Genomic DNA, 23,793 nt, shown 5'->3' with positions numbered 1-23,793 from the left:
GGTATCATGAAGTGAATCAACACATAGGTCTTGCTGCTCATAAAGAAGACATTTCTACTGCTGATTTAACATTATGCACATGCAACCAGGGAGCTGAGGACCAGATTTTTCCCATCCAGAAGGTCCAGACAATTCACATGTTTCCATACTTCCAAGAACATCAGTACAGGGGATGCCCATGCCAGGGACCCCCTCCAGCTGATGACCTACCACCACCTACAAGCCCACCCAACAATCACCTACTTCTCCATGTCCTTTGTCATGTGTGTCATGTGTTTTCTTAAGACTGTAAATGATCATGAGCCCTCTTCTCCTGAATAGCCCCCTTCCATCCACCTTCACTCTGAGAACTGGGTTTCCGTGTGTACATTGCAGTCCATGCCAGGATCCTCCACACGACAGGGGGAGCCCATTTTAGTCAAGCAGAACCATCCTGGCCCTCCATTACATGAAGAAATGCATGCAGCGTTCATTGGAAAAGGGTTACGGTTGCAAGCACAGGTTGTCTCTCAGCTAACAGTTTTCTCCTCCTGAATTTCAAGATGCTTATTCAGTGGCACAAGGCCAGGCAGGGAGACCAGAACATGGTAGCTTATTTCTTCTGGGTGTCTTGGGTGCAACTATTTGTATAGGGTGTCACTAATTCAAGTTAGAGCTCCACAGCTCACACCCCCAGGTCCACAATGGTCTCACTAGTTTTCTGTCTGTGTTTTTTACAGCCAAACCTTGTGGGGGTTTTTATGGAGACTCACCCCAGGAAAAGGGCTCAACAGTGGTACCTCTGGTTGTGAACGGGATCCATTCCAGAACTCCAGCCGGATCCTGAGGTTTTTGCAACCGGAGGAGAAGTGGTAGACCACTTCTGCACATGCACGCATGGTGGTAGACTGCTTCTGCACATGCACGCATGGCGGTAGACCACTTCTGCACATGCGGCGAAACACTTCCAGGCTTGCCACTTTCACAACCCAAAGTTTACGTTACCCAAGGGTAACTTAACGTAAGCTGAAGTGCTACTGTTTTCAGCTCTACACAATAGCCAGCTTCCGCAAATGTTAACAAAGACTGCACAGCAATGACACCTGCTAGCTTAATCTATTGTGCAGCCTTTTTCTTGCCCTCCATATGGTCCCCTAAATGCCACACATACACACACAATTTAAAGTTTTTTAAAAAAATAAATAATAATAATAATAATAATAATAATAATTGGAAGTCTACTTTATGAAGAGTGATAATTTACACAATCCAAATGTTCCATTACAGCTAAGAGTTTTCTGCATTGTTGTTTCAGTTAGTGTGTTCTCGCTATCAGGAATTGCTCCTGGGAATGTTTTCACAGCCTTTTGAGATGGGAAGAAAAACCAGAATTGTGTTCGTAACAAGAGATAGTGCTGCAAAACTCCCACGAGAGTCAACACCAAAGTTCTCTGATCCCACAATGCATGTGGATGCAAGTAGCTTTGCTGAAAAGAAGGTCAATCCCCTTTTTAGAAGTGGAGCAGCAGAATATAATTAGAAGCAGAGTGTTCCACCGATTCCAGTGGAAATGTACTCTTTCGTCTTTGTAAATTCAAAGCATTTAAAAAAAATAATTAATTTACTTTTAAAACCTGACCAAATCTCTGTTAATCTACCTTTTCTCCCGTACTGTCTCACCACTGCGCACACCTTTGTATTGATGCCCATATCCCCCCCCCTTTTTTTTTGCAGATATAGGACAGCGAGTATGTCACTGCTCACCAATAAGTATCACAGGCACTAGCAATCTGCAAATACTCATGCAGACTCTGCTCATACTGCTTTCACAAATGCAAGCACGACTAAGAAGAGGGGAAAGGAGAATCACATTTCCCCAAAGGAATTTCCTTTCTTTTAAATGCTGGAAAAGATACATTATCCAGGAAAAAAACAATGAAAAAGGAATGGAGGGAAGGCACTAGGCTTAAGGGGAAAGGAATCTGGATTTCCCCTAAACTTGTATGTTTCTCACCTGGAAAGGCCTTTATTGGCACAATGAAGCATTTACTTGTGGGTAGAGCCATCCAAACCCAGCAGATACACCTCCTTATCCGAAGCTTACTGCTCACTTTAGCCAGGCTGAGTACAGCTGAAGGGCCTCAAGGTTCACAGGGGATCTGCAGTGCTTTGGATCCAGAAAACTCAATGCTGCAAGCACTATGACCTGAAACACCTCTTTTCTAGGACTCTTGTTGCCTCCTGCCACAGTGGGAGCTTACCACCCTATCAGGTACAGCTAAGGTACCCTGATGGAGGCACCACCCAAACCAGTGGCCCATAGAGGATGCTACGCACCATTGTTCCCTGATATCACCATCAAGGGCTGGTGTCTAAAATAGACAGTGTGGAAACAACACAGGACAGGAAATAGAGAATAAGATGGGCAAAGATGTTGGTTGCAGCTTGTGCTGACGATGCAAAGGTTAAGCCAAAGCCATACAGGAAATAGTAGCATTTATCAAAATGGCATTATCAGCCTGCTCCCACAATATATCTGTTCTGAACATCTTATACCGGACTTAAGTTTTCTGTGCAACTCAAACGCTGCCTTTGAATATATTTGAGACACACTGACACAATAAAAAGGAATCGTCAAGCTTCTATTTTCTTTCTCTCTGTGTGTGTAGGCCCAATACCACAGTTTATGCGCTGAAATCCGCTATATATGTTTTCTATAAACAAACCAATGGAAAAACCTGCCGTTTCTACATGCTGTTTCTTCATACTAGAGAGAGTTCTCTCTTTATATATTTATATACCTCAAGCTTGGAAAGAGTCCAAGAAATACTTCCCAACCCGTTCTATGATATTTTCTTAAACCTTCAGCTGAGCAAAAAAATGGAGAAAGCGAATTCGTATTTGAGTTACACCAATTGTTCTAAATGATGCATGGGTTTGTCCATGGAAAAATGGCTGCCTTAAGGGAGCCTGGGAAGATATTATCCGTCAACAGATTTGCCCTCAATGATTTCCATCTGCATCCCCTTAAATCTTCTACAGTTTGTTGCTAAACCTCTCCCCTCCTTTCCCCCTCTGAATAAAAAGGTTAGAATAAAAAGTTCCTGTGGGGAGGAGGGGTGTGTGGAAAAAAATATCGCAAACTCCTTGTGTGCAGTCTACTGTCACTAATTGCATGCAATGATATTAATGACCCAGTAATTGCTGTAAGAGTGGCACTGGAGTGGAAAACATCATCTTGAGGCAGGGTTCATCTCTAGGTGGTAGGACATCACCATTGACAGAGTTAATGCCTAGTGACATTTTAGAATATAACACTGCAGATGAGAAAATGTGCCACTCGCACGGCTCTAATGGCTTAGATGGACATGACGTTATTTGCAGTGACCGCAAGAGTCCAGCAGTAACCCCAATGCAGTGACACAGTAAGGGTTTGCCCTACAGATGAACCTCATTCCTTTCAGAGGAGATATTCTCTACTATAACAATCTAGTGCAATTTTCCACATGTTTGCTTCAATAAAAGAATACCTTCATCTCCCGCTTTTACTTCGAGCAAAAACAGAAGCAAGCTTTATTGCAGAACACAAAAAGCTATTTAGATCCTCTGGCCATTGTCTATCACACAGACAAAAATGATTTGGCATTTTAAGTCTCCAGGTCAGTTGCGGAGCCTATCAAGAAAGATAACACAGTTATTTTTCCTTGCTTAACAATAAGCAACCTCCTTGTAATATTAAATAATATAAACATAATATTATTTAATATTACAAGGAGGTTGCTTATTGTTTTCATGCTTTGTAAATGAAATTTCGAAAAGCAAGTAAACAAGCAAAAGAGAGAAGTTTAGCACAGCTGTGGTTTTAAGGGTATGTACTGAAGAGGTTTACGCCCAGAGTTAGAAACATATTTTGATTAAGACTGATTTCAGAGGAATGAGAATTCAGTGGTATTTTGAATTTTGGCCTCACTTCCCCACTCAAGTAGAGCAAAAACTCCACCCCCAGTTTGCTTCAGAGAATAATATTAAAACAGGCTTATAAACTGGTACATGGATTACTGAATATGCATCAATACTTTTGCCTTTATTATTAGTCTTCATAGGAAAATGAACAATTAGCAAAAATCAAGTTTCTTGCATACAAAAGGCAACACTGAGCAGCAAAGCTTACCCTGCCAAGCATCTAAACCTTCATGACAACCCACTAGTTCATAATCTTCTGAAATTTAGTAGAATTGGCTATGAACAATGCAACCTATGTATATTGCCTATCAAGCAGATAAGCAAAGTTTTATCAGTATGCTCTGTACTGTCACATCCTTAAATGTTTTAGGCAGAAATCACTGCCCCGGTAATAAATTTGGCTTCCTGCTACATAATCAAATGCTGAAAATGCACACAAAACACATTTTGAGTTTGCAGAAAAAAGCGATAAAACTTCAGCCCTCAACATGCAAGTGGGCACCATCTTCCACACATTGGAAGCAGCACCCAGAAAGGTGCTGTGTGACAGGCTCTGTTTGCAGGACTCTCTCTGCCTTCGCCGGTGGGGAGAGGAGTATGGGAGAGCTACCTCTTTCTCCCAGGAGCAAGAGACAGCTCACTCGCGCCCATTCCCCAAGAAAGAGGTAGCTCGCCTGACCCCTGCACTGGCTGAGCAAGCCCACCAGCCCCTCCAGCACGTACACAACGAGCTGGAGGGACGGAGCAGTGAAGTGCAAGAGACGGGGACTTCTTTGGACACAAGCAGGAAAAAGATTGGCGCTGCTCAGCTGGGGAGCGTGAAGCCTGCCGTTCTCGAACCGGGGGAGCGCCGATGTTTCTCTGGTTTGCACACAAGCAGGAGAAGGATCGGGGCTCCTTCAGACGAGGGGGGGGAGCATTTTAACAGAGCCTCCATCCTGCCACTGGCAAGCAGTGGCGTAGCGTGGGTTGTCAGCACCCGGGGCAAGGCAAGTAATTTGCGCCCCCTAACCCTAACCCCCAGATGTTGCCCCTGGTGCGGCCGGCCCCCCCTGCACCCCCCACGCTACGCCACTGCTGGCAAGTAGCAGAGGGACTCTGGAGCAGTAGCGGTTTTACCAGTGATATACAACTGACTGAAGCCCCTCATATCAGTACTGGGCGATATATCGGTATATCGCCCAGGCCTAATTAAACTTTAACAAAATATAATTGATGCATCGTTTTTATGCAGAAAATTATTCAGTACACTGCTGCAAGTTGTGTCCCTTGATATTTTGAGTTGGCAACTATTTAAGCCTTTAAAAGGTTCCTACAAAATAACATTTTTATTTTTAAAAAATTGCACTTTACTCGTTTTTTTCAGTCATTTCTACCATCATGCAGAAATAAGGCGGGGTGGGGTAGGAATAAATCAGTGCTCATTTTGGAATAAAAATAATACTCATTATTTTTGGCACAAGATTCCGATCTCTGTTAAATTAAACATAAATGAAATACATCAAGGCAAAAATTATATATAAAACTTGCAGGTGGAAATCTATAAATGGGTTTTGCTGTATGTGGGGTTTGCTCCGATACCAATATTCATAATAGCACCATATCATCCCATATGTACACACACACATATAAAACTTCTGCTTGCCCATATCTATGTAAAGAAACATTAAGCACATTTCCAAAACGTATTATGTTGCTCATTTAAATTTATTCTTGCTCTTCTTTAATGGGCCTACTCTTTAGCAGGATGCAAATGACTCCCTTTGATTTAATGAGAGTTCTTCAAATCCCATAGCAAGAGGGAAAGGGCCTTAGGGCACTCATTTTGCAGAGTTTTACACCAGTAGTTAACTTTACACATGGGAGTAGTCCTACTTAAGTCACAGAGATGCTTTATATACATAAAATTAAACCTCTGTGTGTGTAAGCCTTTGTAACACAGTGGCTTAAGTTATTTATTTTGTTTAAAGCATTTTAGTTCATTTAATGCTAATCTACATAATGAATATATAAAAGCTCCTTAAGCAGAGAAATGGCTTTCTCCTTTGTGGCATCATTTTATCCTTGGCATTGTTAAATCATTTACAAAGCAGAGCGTGTGGGTGGGGGAATGCTATAAATAAACAGAAGCTGGAAATATTCAACTACATATGATAAAATATTAAAAACCCTTTCAAGTCTGAGCAATTCCTAAATAATAATTCTTCCTTTCTAAGCCATCACTCCTTGTTTCCTGTCTCCTTTCATATCTAGTACACATTAGCGAATTTGGGGAAGGGGGGGGTTCATTTTTCGCTCAGTAGTTCCCACATATTAAGAAGAAAGCCAACCTGTCCTCTTATTTTTGCCACACTTGGGAATGAAGCAAGGGGTACTTACATATTCCTGCTATACTACCATTCCAGCTAGTTTTAAATGAGATGAGCAGCCAGCACTCTGCCTAGATAATGGCACCTTAATATGAACAAAGGCAATCTACAGCAGCTCCGTTCAGTTTATAGGACCTATGTGGGTTGGGAAGGCAGACCCAGCAGACTGAACCTCCATTAGCCTCACCAGCTTTGTACAGGAATCTGAAGCTCTGCAAATGTTGGGGGGGGGTACCCAGTAATTTTATTTGTGAGAATTATATTTAATTCCACCGCAGCTGAACAAGAATCCCTTTAAAAGGCTCACAATAACTGACCACCTTATATCATCTTACAGTTAAGAGGGGCTGAAGGTAATTTGTTTATTCTTTTGGAAGACATAGGTAGGAGAAAGAGAGCAAGGAATGCAATTTGCCGACCGAAGGTGGCTTTCAAGATAAGCGTTTCCCTACTGCATGGAGGGCAGGCTATAGCCACAAATGTTACGTTTCTGAAAGTAAACACAACTTTATTCTTTTAAAAATAAGGATGATAATGCAGTTGTGGAAAAAACAAACCAGCTCAGTCTATTGAAACAAAACAAGGCATACGGAATCAACTGAGAGAGGGTGTTGTTGGGCAACTGTTCAGAAACCAGTAATAACTTTTATTCATATATATACAGAGAGATATTGTTATTTATATATTGCAAAAAGAAGCAGAACTGTAGTTTCTTTGTTATGCCTCAATCAAAAAATGCTTCTTTATGTTTTTATATTACTTTACACCACCCAGACATGAAAGGGGGGTATATACATATTTTTATAAATAAAACTCAGGGACAGGATGAACCACCATTCCTAAGATTTGTCTCAAAACTCATTTTTTCAGATAAATTTAAAAAAGAAAAGAAAACTGAGAGCATGCAGAAGCTTTATCATTTGGCATAGTGAACACCTCCTCCGACCACAGTAGATCCCCTGATATAGTGAACGAAATGGCCAAGTGACTGTGTTTTGTTCTGAGCTTGCCTGCTTCTATTTTTGCCACAAGCCTTCCCCAGTTTTTTTGTTTTTTAACTGGCCTGCTATCCTGATGTGTGCCCGTTCAGATGCTTAGCAAACACAAGCGGCATATGAATAAAACGTTGTCTGTTAGCTTTGTTTTGCAAAAGCGTGTTTTCTATTGCACAAATGTAATTTAGGAACTGACCAAATAACAATATATGTGTCTTATGGGGGTAGAGACATCAAGCAATGAACTGAAGACTGTCCGCTAGGAAACAAAACAACTTTATGGCCAGTTGAAAATTCCATCCATTAAATAACTTGACTTTAACAAGAGACACAAAACACTCTTTTTAATACAGGCCAGGTTGATTACACCCCTCGGCTTGATCCTAGGCATGTTATATCGGAAGTTGCTCAGAGTTTAGTGGGACCAGCAGACATAAGAATTTATTCCATCCAGGAGGATTTTCTGCTGTTGCTGCAAGTTCTGCATTGTGCATAACCTTTGTTTTTCTTTCTGTTAATCTTAGTCAGAAGGCAGTTACAAAAATGGGTCACTTGAAAAAGTTGGCAAAAAAGAAGGAAAGCCATATATCTTCTATTTGGCTAGCAAAGCCAATGGTTATCTTAAGAGTATGCAGATGGCAGCTCCAGATGTTAAACCATGGCGATGAAGCACTAGGTCCCTCTTTCAAATGCCGTATCAGAAGTAAATATATATTCTTGAGTGACTGTTATCACTGCTCTTACATACTATGGAACCCACATGAAATTACGTCTCCAACCCAAGAAAGGTTCATTTATTATGGTTTGGACTAGATCAACATAGTAATGAGAGAGCTAATTAAGACCCATAATTAGCTGCCCATGGGTCCTTTGTGTGGAAGGGTGGAACATAAATTTAATAACTAAGCAAACTGGAGCCTGGTCTAGAGATGTGGTTTTGTCAAACTATCTGAGAAAATGAACAGGAAAATCCAAGGAACAACTTCTGTTCTAGCAACCTGTCAATAATCCCACTGCTTGACAATATCCCATACAAATTGTGTTTTCTCACAAGCCCAAATTGATCTGTATCTATTACTTCACAATGGGGTTGGAGTACCTGTGGCCCCCCAGATGTTGCTTGACTGCAACTCTCATCACCTGTGATCACTGGGCCATGTTGGCTGGAGCCAATGGGAGTTGGAGTACAACATCTGAAGGACCTTCAAATTAAGATAATCAACCTGGCCTTCAATTATTTTTTGGAAGGCAATTCATTTAGTAATATTCATTCCTGGGTGTGTGACTAAGTGGAAGGCTCTGTGTTAAAGGGTATGACATGTGTTAAGTAACCCTGTAAATTCTCCTTCAGGCTTCTGTTGAGGTACTAAGACCAGCAAGATTTTTCTTAAAGCATTGAATTGGACACTCATAATCCCAGCCACATTATACAAATAGTTGATACTGTTTTATCCGCACAGAAAACTCTCTACACGTTTCTGTATTATTATTATTATTATTATTATTATTATTATTATTATTATTATTATTTCTTTCCACAATTGTTTGCATCAAATGTGGCTTAATTCAGTAAAGGCATTTATGATATGCTACATCAGCCTTTTGCAACCTTGGGGTCCCCAGATGTTCTTGACTACAGCTCCCATCATCCCTGACCACTGGCCATGTTGGTGAGGTGTAATGGGAGTTGTAGTCCAGCAACATCTAGAGACTAAAGCAGGCATCCCCAGCTTTCGGCCCTCCAGATGTTTTGGACTACAGTTCCCATCATCCCTGACAACTGGTCCTGTTAGCTAGGGATCATGGGAGTTGTAGGCCAAAACATCTGGAGGGCCGCAGGTTGGGGGTGCCTGGACTAAAGGCTGGGCTAGACAAATGACTATTTTAATCTCTGCCAGAAAAATGGTATGTAAGTAGTGAGTCGTTGATTAAAATAAAAGGGGACAAGAATAGGGAATCAGAACTACTCTAGTACCTCGCCTGAAAGATTTTGGCTCTCCCCAATTGTGAAATAGTGTTGGCAGTTCCATCAGGCTAACTGAACAGTTTCTATCCCAGCTAGGTGACATAAGAACTGTAACTTTATGAACTGATCCTTAAGCTCCCCCCCCCCTTTCTTCTCCACCTCCTACCTCATTTTTCTTACATGTTGTGTCTTTTAGATTCCAATTAGATGGCAGGGACTGTCACTTATGCTCATCTTTACTATTCTGAGAGGTTTTTTTGGATAAAGAATGGGACAATTAAAAAAAAGAGCAGATTGCAAAATAACCCTCCACCTCGACTGCAATTTGTATTGTGATGGAAGAGCTGCCCAGTTTTCAGGCTGGTGGAAAGTTGAGCAGGAAATGACCTCTGCTCCTTTCTTCCTTGGGCCCTGATTAGCTCAAGGTCCCAAAGGAATTCTGGGCTTCCTGTTCCCAGGTTCTCTTCCATTGGAGGGGGGACAGGCATCACAACAAGAGAAAGGGCCTCCATGAATACAATAATTAATGAGATAATCTACCCTAAAGGTAAGACTAATTCTGTACCAATTTTAAAAAATGATGATGATGATGATGATGATGATGATGATGAAAGGTTGATTCCATGCACAAGCAATTGAGATATGCTTTCAACAGCTATTTATGTTTGGATATGGTCTTTTATCCCGTGTTTGTGGGGGTTTTCTCGCACCTGAATTACACCACAGGCGGAGCAGAGGCGTCGAGCCACAGAATGGGCTTGGAAACAGACTGAATTAAGGTAAATTAGTCTGAACAGGTTCTGTGAACATCTGAGCAAGTTAAGTAGTCACTCCTACTCAATAAATGTGCAGAGGAAGGAACAACACACCAATTCCATTACTCATCCTCATTCCTGTCTTTCTTCTTAACTGGTAGCCACATCCTTTTTCTCCAAAGAATGAACAAGTGGTAGGGAAGCCACATTTCCCTCAGAAGCTCCCAGCATTACTTCGCTTCAGCCACATGTTTGTATCTGACGCCTACAAATAATTACTTCAGATATTTGTCGGATAAAGAAAGCCTTTGCACACTAATTCTCTGGTTGAAAAATGTATTCATTAAAAATACAAAAAAAGTTGTTGCTTTTGTCTGAGCACAGTTCATAATAGGTTTGGGGCTTTTCTTTCCTCAAGGGAAAAGGGCTGAAGTTCAGTGACAGAGCGTGAGCACCACATGAGGAAGGTCCCAGTGTCTAGATGAACCAATGATTTGACTCTGTGCAAGACAGCCTCCTATCTTTCTTCCTAAGGGGAAGCAGTACCTGCTGTTCCGCAGTCACATACCCTTCGTGGCAAGAACAAATATGGCTGACAATCCAAATATTAAAAGTCCTATCCTGGTGCTAATACAGGATCATAACTGGACATCTGGAGGAGTTGAGAAACGGAGGGAACTTCTACCATGTTGGTGTCCTGTTTTTGTGAAGAAAATATATGCCTCACTAAGTTTCAGCTTTGGTCACAGGTGATCTGAAACCAGACCTTTAAGGCAATCATACATAGCGTCCTGCCAAGACGTTCCTATTTCAAGTAATATGTCTTCCTGAGGCATTATGATAAATCTCATACCATATCCAAGGCACCAGGCTGAAGGGACAGTGAATTCTGTAACCCCTAAAGAATGTCCTAATCCTCCCGGAAATGTAATGTCTATTATACCTTATTGCCATAATGAAATAATTATACAAAAATGAAGAAAATGAGTCCTACTTATGGATTTACTCTGAGGGATTACTGACACAGATACGACAAAGCTGACAGTCTACCATGAAGTTCCGTTTGTGTCCATAACTCTCAAGTCATAATTAAAATGGTGCCATTTATGTCACAGTTGGCCTACTGTGGAGAATTAATCCCCCTAGCATTAGATAACTGAAATATTTCATCCTCAGAACCAGCTATTTGAGCACAGACAGACGTTTTTATGTTGCACTTTTTCATCAGGCCTACTGGCAACTGTCTCTGCTTTCGGCTCTGCACTTCTCGCTCAAGCAAAATAGAAATTCCCTTCCGCGTTTCTGCAAAAAGTCACAGGCAACAGCAGGGAGCACTACCCACCAAGATAGTGCAGTGCATTTTTACAAAATAATCTTACAACCCAGCAAATTGCATTTTTAAATATTCCACATTCGTTATTTCATCAACTCTCTGATTGCTGCAGGTTTTAATTACACTGAAGTTGCTGCGACTATTTTCCTGTTTCTTATTTATAAATGAATCTACTAGAAACAAGGAGAATGAATGTAACTTTGAAATAGCTACTTACTTTCATTGCTATTCCCCATGCCCAATTTTCTCTATTTTTCAGTTATTATGAATATTTGAAGTGTTCAGATTTCTAGGACCCACAGCCTCTAAGCTCAGCCTCTGCTCTGAAATGCTGGCAATAGCTACCTGCCTACCAGACCAACCTCAGGGGTTTCACTATGGCAGTTATTTGCCATGTTGCTTTCCCCAGGCAAAGCCTGGCAGAGAGGCAGCTATGCACCATTCTAACCAGGGCCAAATTTAGGTTTGATGAGGCCCTAAACCATGGATAGGCAAACTAAGGCCCGGGGCCCAGATCTGGCCCAACCGCCTTCTAAATCTGGCCCGCAGATGGTCTAGGAATCAGCATGTTTTTACATGAGTAGAATGTGTGCTTTTATTTAAAATGCATCTCTGGGTTATTTGTGGGGCCTGCCTGGTGTTTTTAGATGAGTAGAATGTGTCCTTTTATTTAAAATGCATCTCTGGGTTCTTTGTGGGGCATAGGAATTCGTTCATTATATTTTTTTCAAAATATAGTCCGGCCCCCCCACAAGGTCTGAGGGACAGTGGACCGGCCCCTGCTGAAAAAGTTTGCTGACCCCTGCCCTAAGCTGCTGGAGGTAATGGGGCCCTTTAGATGTCCAGCTGTCCTTTGTCAACAACAAATTGTCGCTGTTTTTTGTATTGAATATATGCTGAACTGAAATACAATTAAGAAGTATATTAATAGTGAAATAATTTAATATTAGATAACAGGTACAACAGCTTGACCTACATTCAACTGTGCTGCACTGCAATGTGCAGCTGAATGCTACATGTTTCCATGCAACCAGTCCATGCAGAATGTAGGCATCCTATATGAAGAAATGAGCAAACCAGTGATATCTTAGGGAGCAGGCTAGCAGGCGGGATCCATTACTGACATCATAGGAGCCTACAAAACACTGTTGCTGTATGCAGGTTTTATTTTATTTATTTTTTATCTTATTTTTTTCCTTTAATTTTTTGGGGGGCCCACAAGAGAGTGGGGCCCTAAGCTATAGCTTGTTTAGCTTATATGTAACTCCGGCACTGATTCTAATCCTAACAGACATCAACAGAGAAGGACTGTTAAGATTGCACTCAAAGATAAGGCCATAATTCGGAGCTTTGTTTAACTTTCACTATGGGTCCTGTAAGCAAAGCAAAACAATAGAGTGGGGAAATGAGAGCACATTGGTGCTGTAATTCAGTGCCCACCTGTCTGGTAATGTCCTACTGATTTCAATGAATTAACCTTCAAGTAAGTGCACATTTCAATTTTTAGCTATTTCCATCTGCATCTTAAATGAATATTCGCTTTTTTAAAAAGAAAAGGTAAGCCAGCTTGATAGGACTTATCCTGAAAGGCAGGGCATGCATAAAGAAAAAGATGGCTGTAAGTCTCCAGTTTCTCTGAAGCTTTAGAGACGGAACACTTAAGATTATGCAAATAGAAACCAAACCCACTTTTGATGTAAATGATCAATTTGTGAATTATCTACCAAGGTGATGTTTTAGGAATTTCTTATTTTTTTTCCTACCCAGAAAGATTACTTCACATCTTGAGCTATTTCTCCTACTTCCCCCTTCTTCTGTTTGCTTAAAATTAACTGTAGTATATTATGTATAATTATTGCTGTTCACCATTCAATGCGCAGTGACTGACATACCAAATTTCAGAGGGGCGATACTGTAACATTAAAAATAATAGCATACATGCATAATGTGTACTCAAGGCTTTGGGTAAATGCAGAACTGCTGTTTCTGGCAGTGCCTTACCCCTCTATACATTGGTTGGAACCAGATTAAGATGCCCGTGTTTTCCATAAATTGCATTATGAGCATCGCTACCACAATTACACAGCTCACATCTATGGAAACCTGGAACTTTTTTTAAAAAAAGAAAAAAGTGCTCTAAAGCAGCAGGGAGTTGGTTAATAATAAGCTGCCATGAAAATACTTTAAAGAAAACAATATAAATCCTTTAAGCTTCTTACTTGATTGAATACAATGAATAAATTAAGAAGCAGCAAGACAGAAGGAAAAGGAAACAAAAGTCATTGTTCACTTACATATGATGTAATAATCTTTGTTTCTCTGAAATTCCAGTCCCCAGAGGTTAGGGCTGAATTCTTGAAACTTGATGGTAAACTTAACATCTTGATCAGGCTTGGCACAGTTGAGCAGAGGTGTGTTGTCCTTTTTAATAGTGCAACTATCTGCTTGGTCTTTATCAACCATATAGACCTTATAGTATTCATACTGGCCACTAGTCTTAGAGTCCACCTTCGGGCATATAATATCCAGTTTGTCTCCGATCTTTGGGTATAGTACCAGTCCTTGTCCAGGATGGAATCTAAAAAGAATCAGGGGGGAAAGAGAAAATGTCAAGACACTTGGAAACATATTTTGAAAAGGGGGCAAAAAAGGGAACAAAATACAGCTTGGAAACTGGGGGGGAAACCCACATCTAAGTTGCTAAAGGACATGAATGGGACAGGAGCTACAGGCCACAAGACCTCTATTTCACACACAAACCCCACTTTTTAAGGCTGTGCACACCTTAGCGGCTTAAATTTCCCCCTACTGCATTTCAAGTTGCATTTGCATATTGCTGTGCACACCACAAATGTCTTCACCATGTACATTTCCTGATTAGTTGGCCCTGCAACACCCCCTCCCATGAACTCCCGTTCATGATGCTGTCATCTGCACATGCTCTTGTCATCTGTGCACACACAACAGCTGTCCCAAATGTGCACACCTCAGAGTAGCTGCAAAGCGAATGTGCCTTATGTTTTCAACTAGGAAGGAAGCCCGTTGAGGGGAAACGCATCAAACAGCAGCATTTCTAAAGAAACCACAGGGTAGACATGGCTTGTGGCTAACATTATGTGCATATGGCTTCAAAACCAGCAGTGGGAGTCCACTGGAACCAGAGTAAACAGTGATGGGTACGCAGCCTAAATTAAAATAGCAGAGGTAAGAAGCAAACATCCTTTGGAATGAGAAGGAAATGTTCTTTGAAGCGGGAAATTTCAGTTGGCGGATATTAAGTATCCTGTGGTCTGATACCTGAATTGCCAGTAGTACAAGTGAAAAGGACCTAGGGGTCTTAGTACACCACAAGTTTAGCATGAGTCAACAGTGTAATGCAGCAGCAGCAAAACAAAAAACCCCAAAAACCCAGCTTCAACAGGAGTATAGTATCCAGATCAAGGGAAGTAATAGTCCCACTCTATTCTGCCTTGATCAGACCGCACCTGGAGTCCAGTGTCCAGTTCTAGGCACCACAAGGATGTTGACAAGCTGGAACGTGTGTAGAGCACAGTGACCAAGATGATCAAAGGCCTGGAAACCAAGTCGTATGAGGAACGGTTGAGGGAATTGGGTATGTTTAACCTGGTAAAGGGGAGACATGATAACCATATTCACATGGAGGATGGAGCAAGCTTCTCTTCTTCTGCACTGGAGGCTAGGACCCGAACCAATGGATTCAAGTTATGAGAAAGGAGATTCCACCTAAACATCAGGAAGAACTTCCTGACAGCAAGAGCTGTTGGACAGTGGAAGGGACTCCCACGAGAGATAGTGGACTCTCCTTCAAAGAGGCTTTAAAGCAGAAGTTGGATGATTTAGTTGAGATTCCTTGCATTGCAGGGGTTGGGCTGAAGGACCCTCACAGTCCCTTACAACTCTACAATTCTATAATCTTAGCCTTGCTCACGGAAGCAATCACCCTAGAAAGCTTGTTAAAGTTACATTTCTCCAATGTGACGTAACCCTCATAATGGTGTCGGTGGGGTTTATGTTGCTTTTCAGTGATATCACAGGCACTGTCTAGGGCAGATGCTGCTGCTGAAGCTAAGCAGGTCTGGGTCTGGTGAGTGCCTGGATGGGAGACTGCCTGGGAAGCCATTCATGAGCTGCATGATTTAAGGAAGGTATGTGATAAATGTGCTAGATAATTAAATGTTACAAAGAGCAATTTCAACTGCAACAGAGGCATTGGCTGGCCCCTTCCTAGCCTACCATATGGACAGGCAGTGAACCAACAGTTGCTTCAGCTTCCAGGCAATGGATACACATCTGACCTCCTTTTGTCCACAATACCTCCCTCTGCTTGCTGATCCTTTAGAAGGCTTCCAACTCATCTCCTTCCCTCATTCCTTTCGTTAAAAAAAAAAAAAAGGAAAGGAAAGCTTTGCCTTCCCTTAAAACTAGGGCAGGTCTACGTAAACCATTAAAGTATGCACTGTCTGGTATCAAATGGTTATCTGAAATATTTCAGATTCCTTATTGAGTTGGCTACTCATCAGTCAAGTAACCGGCTTCATTTTAATGTGGTGCCTTAAACAAAATAAACGTTTCAAAATTAAAATAATTGCTTGTAATATTGATTCAACCGCAAAATGAAGACACGCTCTCGTAAGCAACAAAGGCCACTGCAATCTTTCTCCCCCACCCCCACGCCTGGATGCATGTGCTCCAATTAATGCCTGGAAGCTGCTCTTTAGAGCTATGGATACAATATCCCCCTAATACCTACAGCTGAAAGCCTCCTTTCCCTCTTCCTAAATCTTTTCCTGTCAGCCATATTGCTGCAGAGATCTTCCTTAATAGAAAATGTCTCTGAAGACTGAAAGGAATGGCTTCCTAATGAATGGCGCTATCCAACAGCTAGACTTAAAACGCAGAGAAATATTTCTCCCTCATATACACAAACATACAAACATTTGTGCTTGCTCCATTATGAAAGCTTAATAATTAAACCAGAGGTTCCTGTTATCTTGCACTTGATTAAATATGCCTACCAACAACTTGCCCCAGCCTTCCCTGACCCCCCCATGCTCACCGATGGGAGTTGTGGCCTACAATATATGGATGGAACCAGGTTGGGAAAGACTGCCTTAGCATACCCTCCAACATTTCTCTGATGGAAGCAAGTATGTCCTAAGGAAAAGCGGGACATCAGAAACCAGGACGGCTTCTGTAAATCCAGGACTGTCCCTGGAAAATAGGGACACTTGGACTGTGCCTTAGCATGCACATAAAAAGGTGCATGCATAGAAGATGGTGACGATGGTTCAAAGACTCTTAATTGTGAGTTTGTGTGCTAGAAATGGATCTCCGCTTGCCTAAAAACTGTTAAAAGGTTGCAGAGATCACAGTTTTGTTTTATTTTTGCATCTTCACCCAAAAACAATCTGACTGTGCAATCCTGTGCCTGCTTCCTTGGAATTAAGTCCCACCAAGTTAAAAGGGGCTTGCTCTCTCTCTCTTTCTCTCTTTTTCAGATGATCTTTATTGAATTTTTAGTTACATACTATACATACACATACATTATGTTTCACATTTGTTCTTGCTCTCCCGAGCTGACTTCCCTCCTTCCTTCTTCCGGCTTTTATATGTCGTCTTTAACTTAAAAGATCAAAAGGGACTTGCTCTCAGGTAAGAGGGCTTACAATTGCCTCTGGAATGGCGCAGTCATCCAAAAAGTCATTCAAAAAGAACACAACCTGATAGTCAATATATATATTGTAAATGTATTCTTTAAAAGATACATGAAGAAAAATGTGTGGGTGTTTATTGTTTCCTTAAGTCACTTGCTCTGTAGCCATTTTACTTCAAAAACTACATCAAGGCACAGGATTATAGAGGCAAAAAGAGGCTGTCCAGATATTTATGAGGAAGCTTAGAAATATGTAAACTCCAATTTAATAGGGCAGAAAGTTTAGGTACTTTGTGAAGGTAGAAAGGTTTGGCTGTTAGTGATTTTTTTGTTGACAGGCTTTTACATCGGGTCTTATGGATGTATCTTTCTGAGTTTTGCTCCCACAAGACCTCAAATGTATTGTATTTTTAATTGATCTGTCTCATTCATTCACTTATCTTTAGTATTCCTTTTCTCTCTCTTGCTTTTCAGGTAGCCTTGAGCTGTTTTGGAAAGGCAGAGTGTAAGCGTTTTACAATAAGCCATCAGTAAATATTTTAAAGGATTTTACTATCTTAACTAGAATGACCACAACTTCTGATTCACCTTAAAGCAAGGCTTAATTGATTTATGGACTGTGGCATTAAGTATTCTGTGACGTTTTGCATTCATGAAGCAGAGGCTGCTGGTGGACTTGTGCCACCATCTGTGTGGGACATACAGTCTTTATAGAGATTTTACATATCCACAATCCAGTCATATTCCCTGATGACACTTTGAAAAACATGCAGGAGGTGGTAGTGATTTGGCTAACTTAAAAAACTTTGGTTCAAACAGAACTGTAACTAATACACAAGACCAAAAGTCTCCCCAAACCCACACCTGGTGCCAAACCAATGATGGCAAGGCCACGTCCTCTAAAGAGTTCAGCTGAAAGCTGCACAGTAAGGGCAGGTTCATTATGTCTGCAGCTGTTGGGTTATCTTGCAGAGCAAAGGTATGCGATGCAAAGCACCAAATCCAAAATGCAAAACCTAGAGCTCTAATGCAAAACCTCCAGCCGTTTCACTGTTCATTCTCACCGCAGATTTACATTCAAACAAGAACCCCGTTGAAATTGAACAGGGTACAAACAAGCAAATGGTGCACTGTTAATCACGTGTACATAGATGCAAGATAAAGGGAGACAGAGAACATATTACTTTTAGGGCTGGCGTACAGAACCAGATGGAGCTGATGAACAAAATTGGTTTTAATCTCCCTTTGTCTGCCTTATTTGCCCTTCTTGTGGCTCCTGCAACAGAAAATATGGAGCTGCATATGGCTGCTAGGAACCATTCCAGCAGCCAAGAGGTACAGACTGATTGCACCCTTTGCCAAAGCGTAGCCAGCTTCTATGCTGAAGCACTGGGGCAAGCGATTTGAACATGAAATACACAAGCTTCAGAAACAGATGTCAAGTTGTTTTCATTCCTTTTTTTAAAAAAAAGAAAAGCCTCCTTGTTGTTGTTTTTTACTCCCCAAATGTGAGTCTGAATGGTGACATTTCAAACCTAAGATGCTCGCTCATTATAAATGAAATGCAGTGATGCTTAGAATATGAAAAGAGGACAACAGGCTCCTATGCATGTGTACAAAATATATTCAGTCCACGATTCCAAATGCATTTCAAACGTGCAAAAGCTGTTCTTCAGGGGAAGAGGTACAGTGGTACCTCGGGTTACATACGCTTCAGGTTACAGACTCCGCTAACCAAGAAATAGTACCTCGGGTTAAGAACTTTGCTTCAGTAAAGGGCCCCATTAGCTAAAGTGGTGCTTCAGGTTAAGAATAGTTTCAGGTTAAGAATGGACCTCCGGAACGAATTAAGTACTTAACCAGAGGTACCACTGTATTTTAGTGTAAGAAAATGTTCGAAAACCTGAAAAACCTGTTTGCCAGAAATTATTTAATGGGGAAACCCATTGCTTGGGAGTTTCATCTAGTGGAAGAACACCGGGCACCTCAGTCACACAGATGACATAATGTATGAAATAGGAAGTCCATGTGGGATCCATTTCATATGCTATACAGTGGTACCTCGGGTTAAGTACTTAATTCGTTCCGGAGGTCCGTTCTTAAGCTGAAACTGTTATTAACCTGAAGCACCACTTTAACTAATGGGGCCTCCTGCTGCTGCTGCTGCTGCCGCGCCGCCAGAGCATGGTTTCTGTTCTCATCCTGAAGCAAAGTTCTTAACCCAAGGTACTATTTCTGGGTTAGCGGAATCTGTAACCTGAAGTGTTTATAAGCTGAGGTACCACTGTATTACCTGTGTGGTAAAAGAGTGTGGGAAGGCTGTTCCTCTACTGTGTCAGGGTGCCAAGTAATATACATATTATGACAAACATGAAATAGCAGGAAACAACCCATGTGTATCATTTGCCGCAGGAGTATGAAGACTTCCAATACACTCCAATACACTAGCCTGGAGAAGAAGAGGTTAAGGGGTGATATGATAGCCATGTTCAAATATATAAAAGGATGTCACATAGAGGAGGGAGAAAGGTTGTTTTCTGCTGTTCCAGAGAAGCGGACACGGAGCAATGGATCGAAACTACAAGAAAGAAGATTCCACCTAAACATTAGGAAGAACTTCCTGACAGTAAGAGCTGTTCGACAGTGGAATTTGCTGCCAAGGAGTGTGGTGGAGTCTCCTTCTTTGGAGGTCTTTAAGCAAAGGCTTGACAACCATATGTCAGGAGTGCTCTGATGGTGTTTCCTGCTTGGCAGGGGGTTGGACTCAATGGCCCTTGTGGTCTCTTCCAACTCTATCATTCTATGATTCTGATTCTAGATGCTGCATCTGTACATGCCTCAACCCTTCTGTAATCTCTCTTCCCAAATGACTTTTTTAAAAAATCCCCAACTGTTTAGGTGTACTCTGCCTCTCCCAGTGTTTTCTAGTTCCCATGGTTACTGAACTTCCTTCTTTATGCATTTTTATGAAATACAGTGGTACCTCAAGTTAAGTACTTAATTCGTTCCGGGGGTCCGTTCTTAACCTGAAACTGTTCTTAACCTGAAGCACCACTTTAACTAATGGGGCCTCCTGCTGCTGCCACGTGGCTGGAGCACAATTTCTGTTCTCATCCTGAAGTAAAGTTCCTAACCTGAAGCACTATTTATGGGTTAGCGGAGTCTGTAACCTGAAGCGTATGTAACTTGAAGCGTATGTAACCCTAGGTACCACTGTACTTCTTTGCCAAGGGAATCCCAGATAGATAGGGCTGGGCGATATCTGGTTTTCAACATTGTGATATATCACCAGCTAAACATCATGATACAGTGGTATGTCACAATGTCTGAAATAAGGATGGAGGTATGGAGAGGAATTGCCTGGCTTCATGGTTTTTCCTGCATTGTGATTCTTTTTTCCATAACACACACACACACACACACACACACACACACACACAATATCATGATTTGGACTTCAAATCTGTTTCGGGCGATATATCGCCCAGCCCTAATCCCAGAGCAGGTTACATTAAAATCAATAGAAAATAAGCATTAATACAGTGGTATCTCGCAAGACAAATGCCTCAGAAGACGAAAAACTCGCAAGACGAAAGAGTTTTTCGTTTTCTGAGTTGCTTCGCAAGATGGATTTCCCTATGGGCTTGCTTCGCAAGATGAAAACGTCTTGTGCCTTTTTTAAAAAACCACCAATGCATTCCTATGGGAAACAGTCAATACACATTGGTGCTTCGCAAGACGAAAAAATTCACAAGACGAAAAAACTCACAGAACGAATTAATTTCGTCTTGCGAGGCACCACTGTACAAAATAAAACAGACAAAGATAAAACTAGCCAGATTAACAAGGATTCAGCAGGCTCCTTCAAATGCCTGGGCTGCTTTGCCACACACAGTATATACACAAAGCATCAAATGCGGTGACAGTAATAATAATGCAATGAAACAACACCACCACAAACTCGCTTATAAGTACAAAACCAAATTTACTAGAATAATAACTAGAATAAACGTTTATTGCACATGTAACTTGTTAAGATACAGTTGTACATTTATCCACTCCATGTTTACAGTATCTCCAGGCTTTGTTTTGCACATAGCACCTTAGTATTTTTGTTGCTTGAGTGGTTACAAGTCTATCTCTATTCTAGTTATTATTCTAGTAAATTTGGTTTTATACTTATAAGCCAGTTTGTGGCGATGTTGTTTTGTTGCATTGTTGCCACACACAGGGCCTGCCCCCCCCCCCAATAAGCCAGGTGTACCCTGAATCAGGGACGCGGGTGGCGCTGTGGGTTAAACCACAGAGCCTAGGACTTGCCAATCAGAAGGTCGGTGGTTCGAATCCCAGCAATGGGGTGAGCTCCCGTTGCTCGGTTCCTGCTCCTGCCAACCTAGCAGTTCAAAAGCACGTCAAAGTGCAAGTAGATAAATAGGTACCGCTCCGGTGGGAAGGTAAACGGCATTTCCGTGCGCTGCACTGGTTTGCCAGAAGCGGCTTAGTCATGCCGGCTCCCTCGGCCAATAAAGCGAGATGAGCGCCGCAACCCCAGAGTTGGTCATGACTGGACCTAATGGTCAGGGGTCCCTTTACCTTTACCCGGAATCAGCTACAAAACTACTGCCCAACCTCAATCACCAGCCTACTTCACTCTGAGAATATGTTCACACACGGGACTAGAAGTGTGTTTTCACTTGAGAATACAGAGAAGTATTTATACTGGCTAAAAAATGCACATCCTATTTCAAGATGCCTTCTTGATCCCACATGAACACATTCGTGTGGGTATACAAGCGAGGCCAGCAGAGCTTGAGGATACCTTTATCATCATATGTGAAAAATATTACCATGTCACTCTCCTAGTCCTCCCACAACAGTTCTGTTCAGCAGTACTTTGCGCTGAAGGGTCTTCATAAGCCCATTTTGCTAGGCGGATATTGACAACCGAACTTACACTATGCAGGGTCTTCCAACATCAAGACACTGAAATGAACTGGGCCTAATAGTTTACATCCAAGAGGTTACAACTGACAGAGAGTGTTTAGTAAATCGCCTCTTGTTTACTTGCTAAATGTAAGAAAGGAAAAACATTTCTTTAAATGCACATTGCAGGACAATATATTTACAGTGGTGCCTCAGGTTACATACGCTTCAGGTTACAGACTCCGCTAACACAGAAACAGTGCTTCAGGTTAAGAACTTTGCTTCAGGATGAGAACAGAAATCGTGCTCCGGCAGCGCGGCGGCAGGAGGAGGCCCCATTAGCTAAAGTGGTGCTTCAGGTTAAGAACAGTTTCAGGTTAAGTACGGACCTCCGGAATGAATTAAGTACTTAACCTGAGGTACCACTTTATTGTAAAAACATGAGGAGAGACTAAATCTTCATGCAATAGTTTTAGCACATGAATTTGAACCTAGAGACTGGCAGCTCTGCAGCACACTTAATTATCTTCCCACTGCAACACTATCATTTGCTGAGAGCTTTTCCCAAATGAAAAACTATATACAGAATCTTGTCCCACCTGCACTACTCTCATATAGCCAAGACTGTTTTACGTTGGGTATCTAAGACTTAAACGAATGTGAATTGGGAGGTATGTAGTTCACACATCATTTACTGGGGGGGGTGGGCAGGGACAGCCTGTTTTAGCTGAAAATGATGAGTTATGAATGGTACTTTTACAAATGACCTCCTTACATAGTAACATCACAACTATTTTCATTTTATTATTTATTATTTTTGCAATATTCTGCTGAGCAATTACTGGAATGCTGTAAGTACTTGTCGCACTAGAGAGGCTTTGTTCCATTTGCTAAATCAATTTCAGCTCCCACAAAGAACCAGCTAATGCGCAGCAGTGTCTTTTTTATTTTTTGGTCTACTAAATGAAGAAAAAAAAATGCTTTATGGATATGATGAATATTCTATTTTAGAATTGCATTATCATCCTGGTAACTTTTTTTTTTTAGCCATATGAATCTTGTCAACTGCAGTGGCCTCATGCCACCATCAGAAAACCACCAATCGACACAGCAGGAAGCTACATTCCCCAGAATGCTGAACATCACACTATAATATTGTATTTGCCTGCTTTGCAGGTGGGGATAGGGAATCATACCTACATATGCATACAGTATACTTTTTCCCCCCTTACGTGCACAGATATGTATACATATACATACATAGTACAGTGGTACCTCGGGTTAAGTACTGAAACTGTTCTTAACCTGAAGCACCACTTTAGCTAATGGGGCCTCCCGCTGCCACGATTTCTATTCTCATCTTGAAGCAAAGTTCTTAACCCGAGGTACTATTTCTGGGTTAGCAGAGTCTGTAACCCGAAGCGTATGTAACCTGAAGCGTATGTAACCCGAGGTACCACTGTACACCTTTAGTAAAATCATGGGCATGTCCTTATAGAGATGAATTGGCCCCACAGAATGAGCAGATGGAAAAAGTAATTGGTAAATGGAGGGCAATTAGATGCTCATTCCTACCACTTCTTGATGAATCATGCATGCACCTCTGGCCAAGAGCCCAACACTTGACTCCTTGACCCCACTCCACATTTTACTTCTCCACATCTCATGTCAGCCCCAACTCTCAACGTTCTTCCCCTCTTTTGTGGAAGGGGGGACATAGTTTCCATAGGAATACAGTGCTGGAAGTACAGCACACATAAGAGAAACTGTTAACTGATAGAAGCTCTTTGCAAAAGCACTTTGTCAGACACGTGTGTGTACAGAAGAGTTCTGGCC

At 41.6% G+C, this 23,793-nt stretch overlaps 1 protein-coding gene across 2 annotated transcripts in view; it reads right to left on the bottom strand.

The window, feature by feature from the left end:
- EFNB2 (ephrin B2) overlaps positions 1-23,793 on the bottom strand; it is a 57,480-nt gene that overhangs the window by 14,418 nt on the left and 19,269 nt on the right. For both annotated transcript variants that reach the window (XM_083438053.1, XM_083438052.1), the window contains exon 2: positions 13,655-13,938. In XM_083438053.1, the coding sequence (XP_083294179.1) occupies positions 13,655-13,938 (284 nt within the window). The remainder of the gene's footprint in view (positions 1-13,654; positions 13,939-23,793) is intronic.

Source organism: Podarcis tiliguerta, assembly GCF_965153285.1.
Source record: "Podarcis tiliguerta genome assembly, chromosome: 4".
Lineage (NCBI taxonomy): Eukaryota > Metazoa > Chordata > Lepidosauria > Squamata > Lacertidae > Podarcis > Podarcis tiliguerta.
The sequence above is the reverse complement of the archived record's forward strand: the minus strand, read 5'-3'. Positions and strand labels throughout refer to the sequence as shown.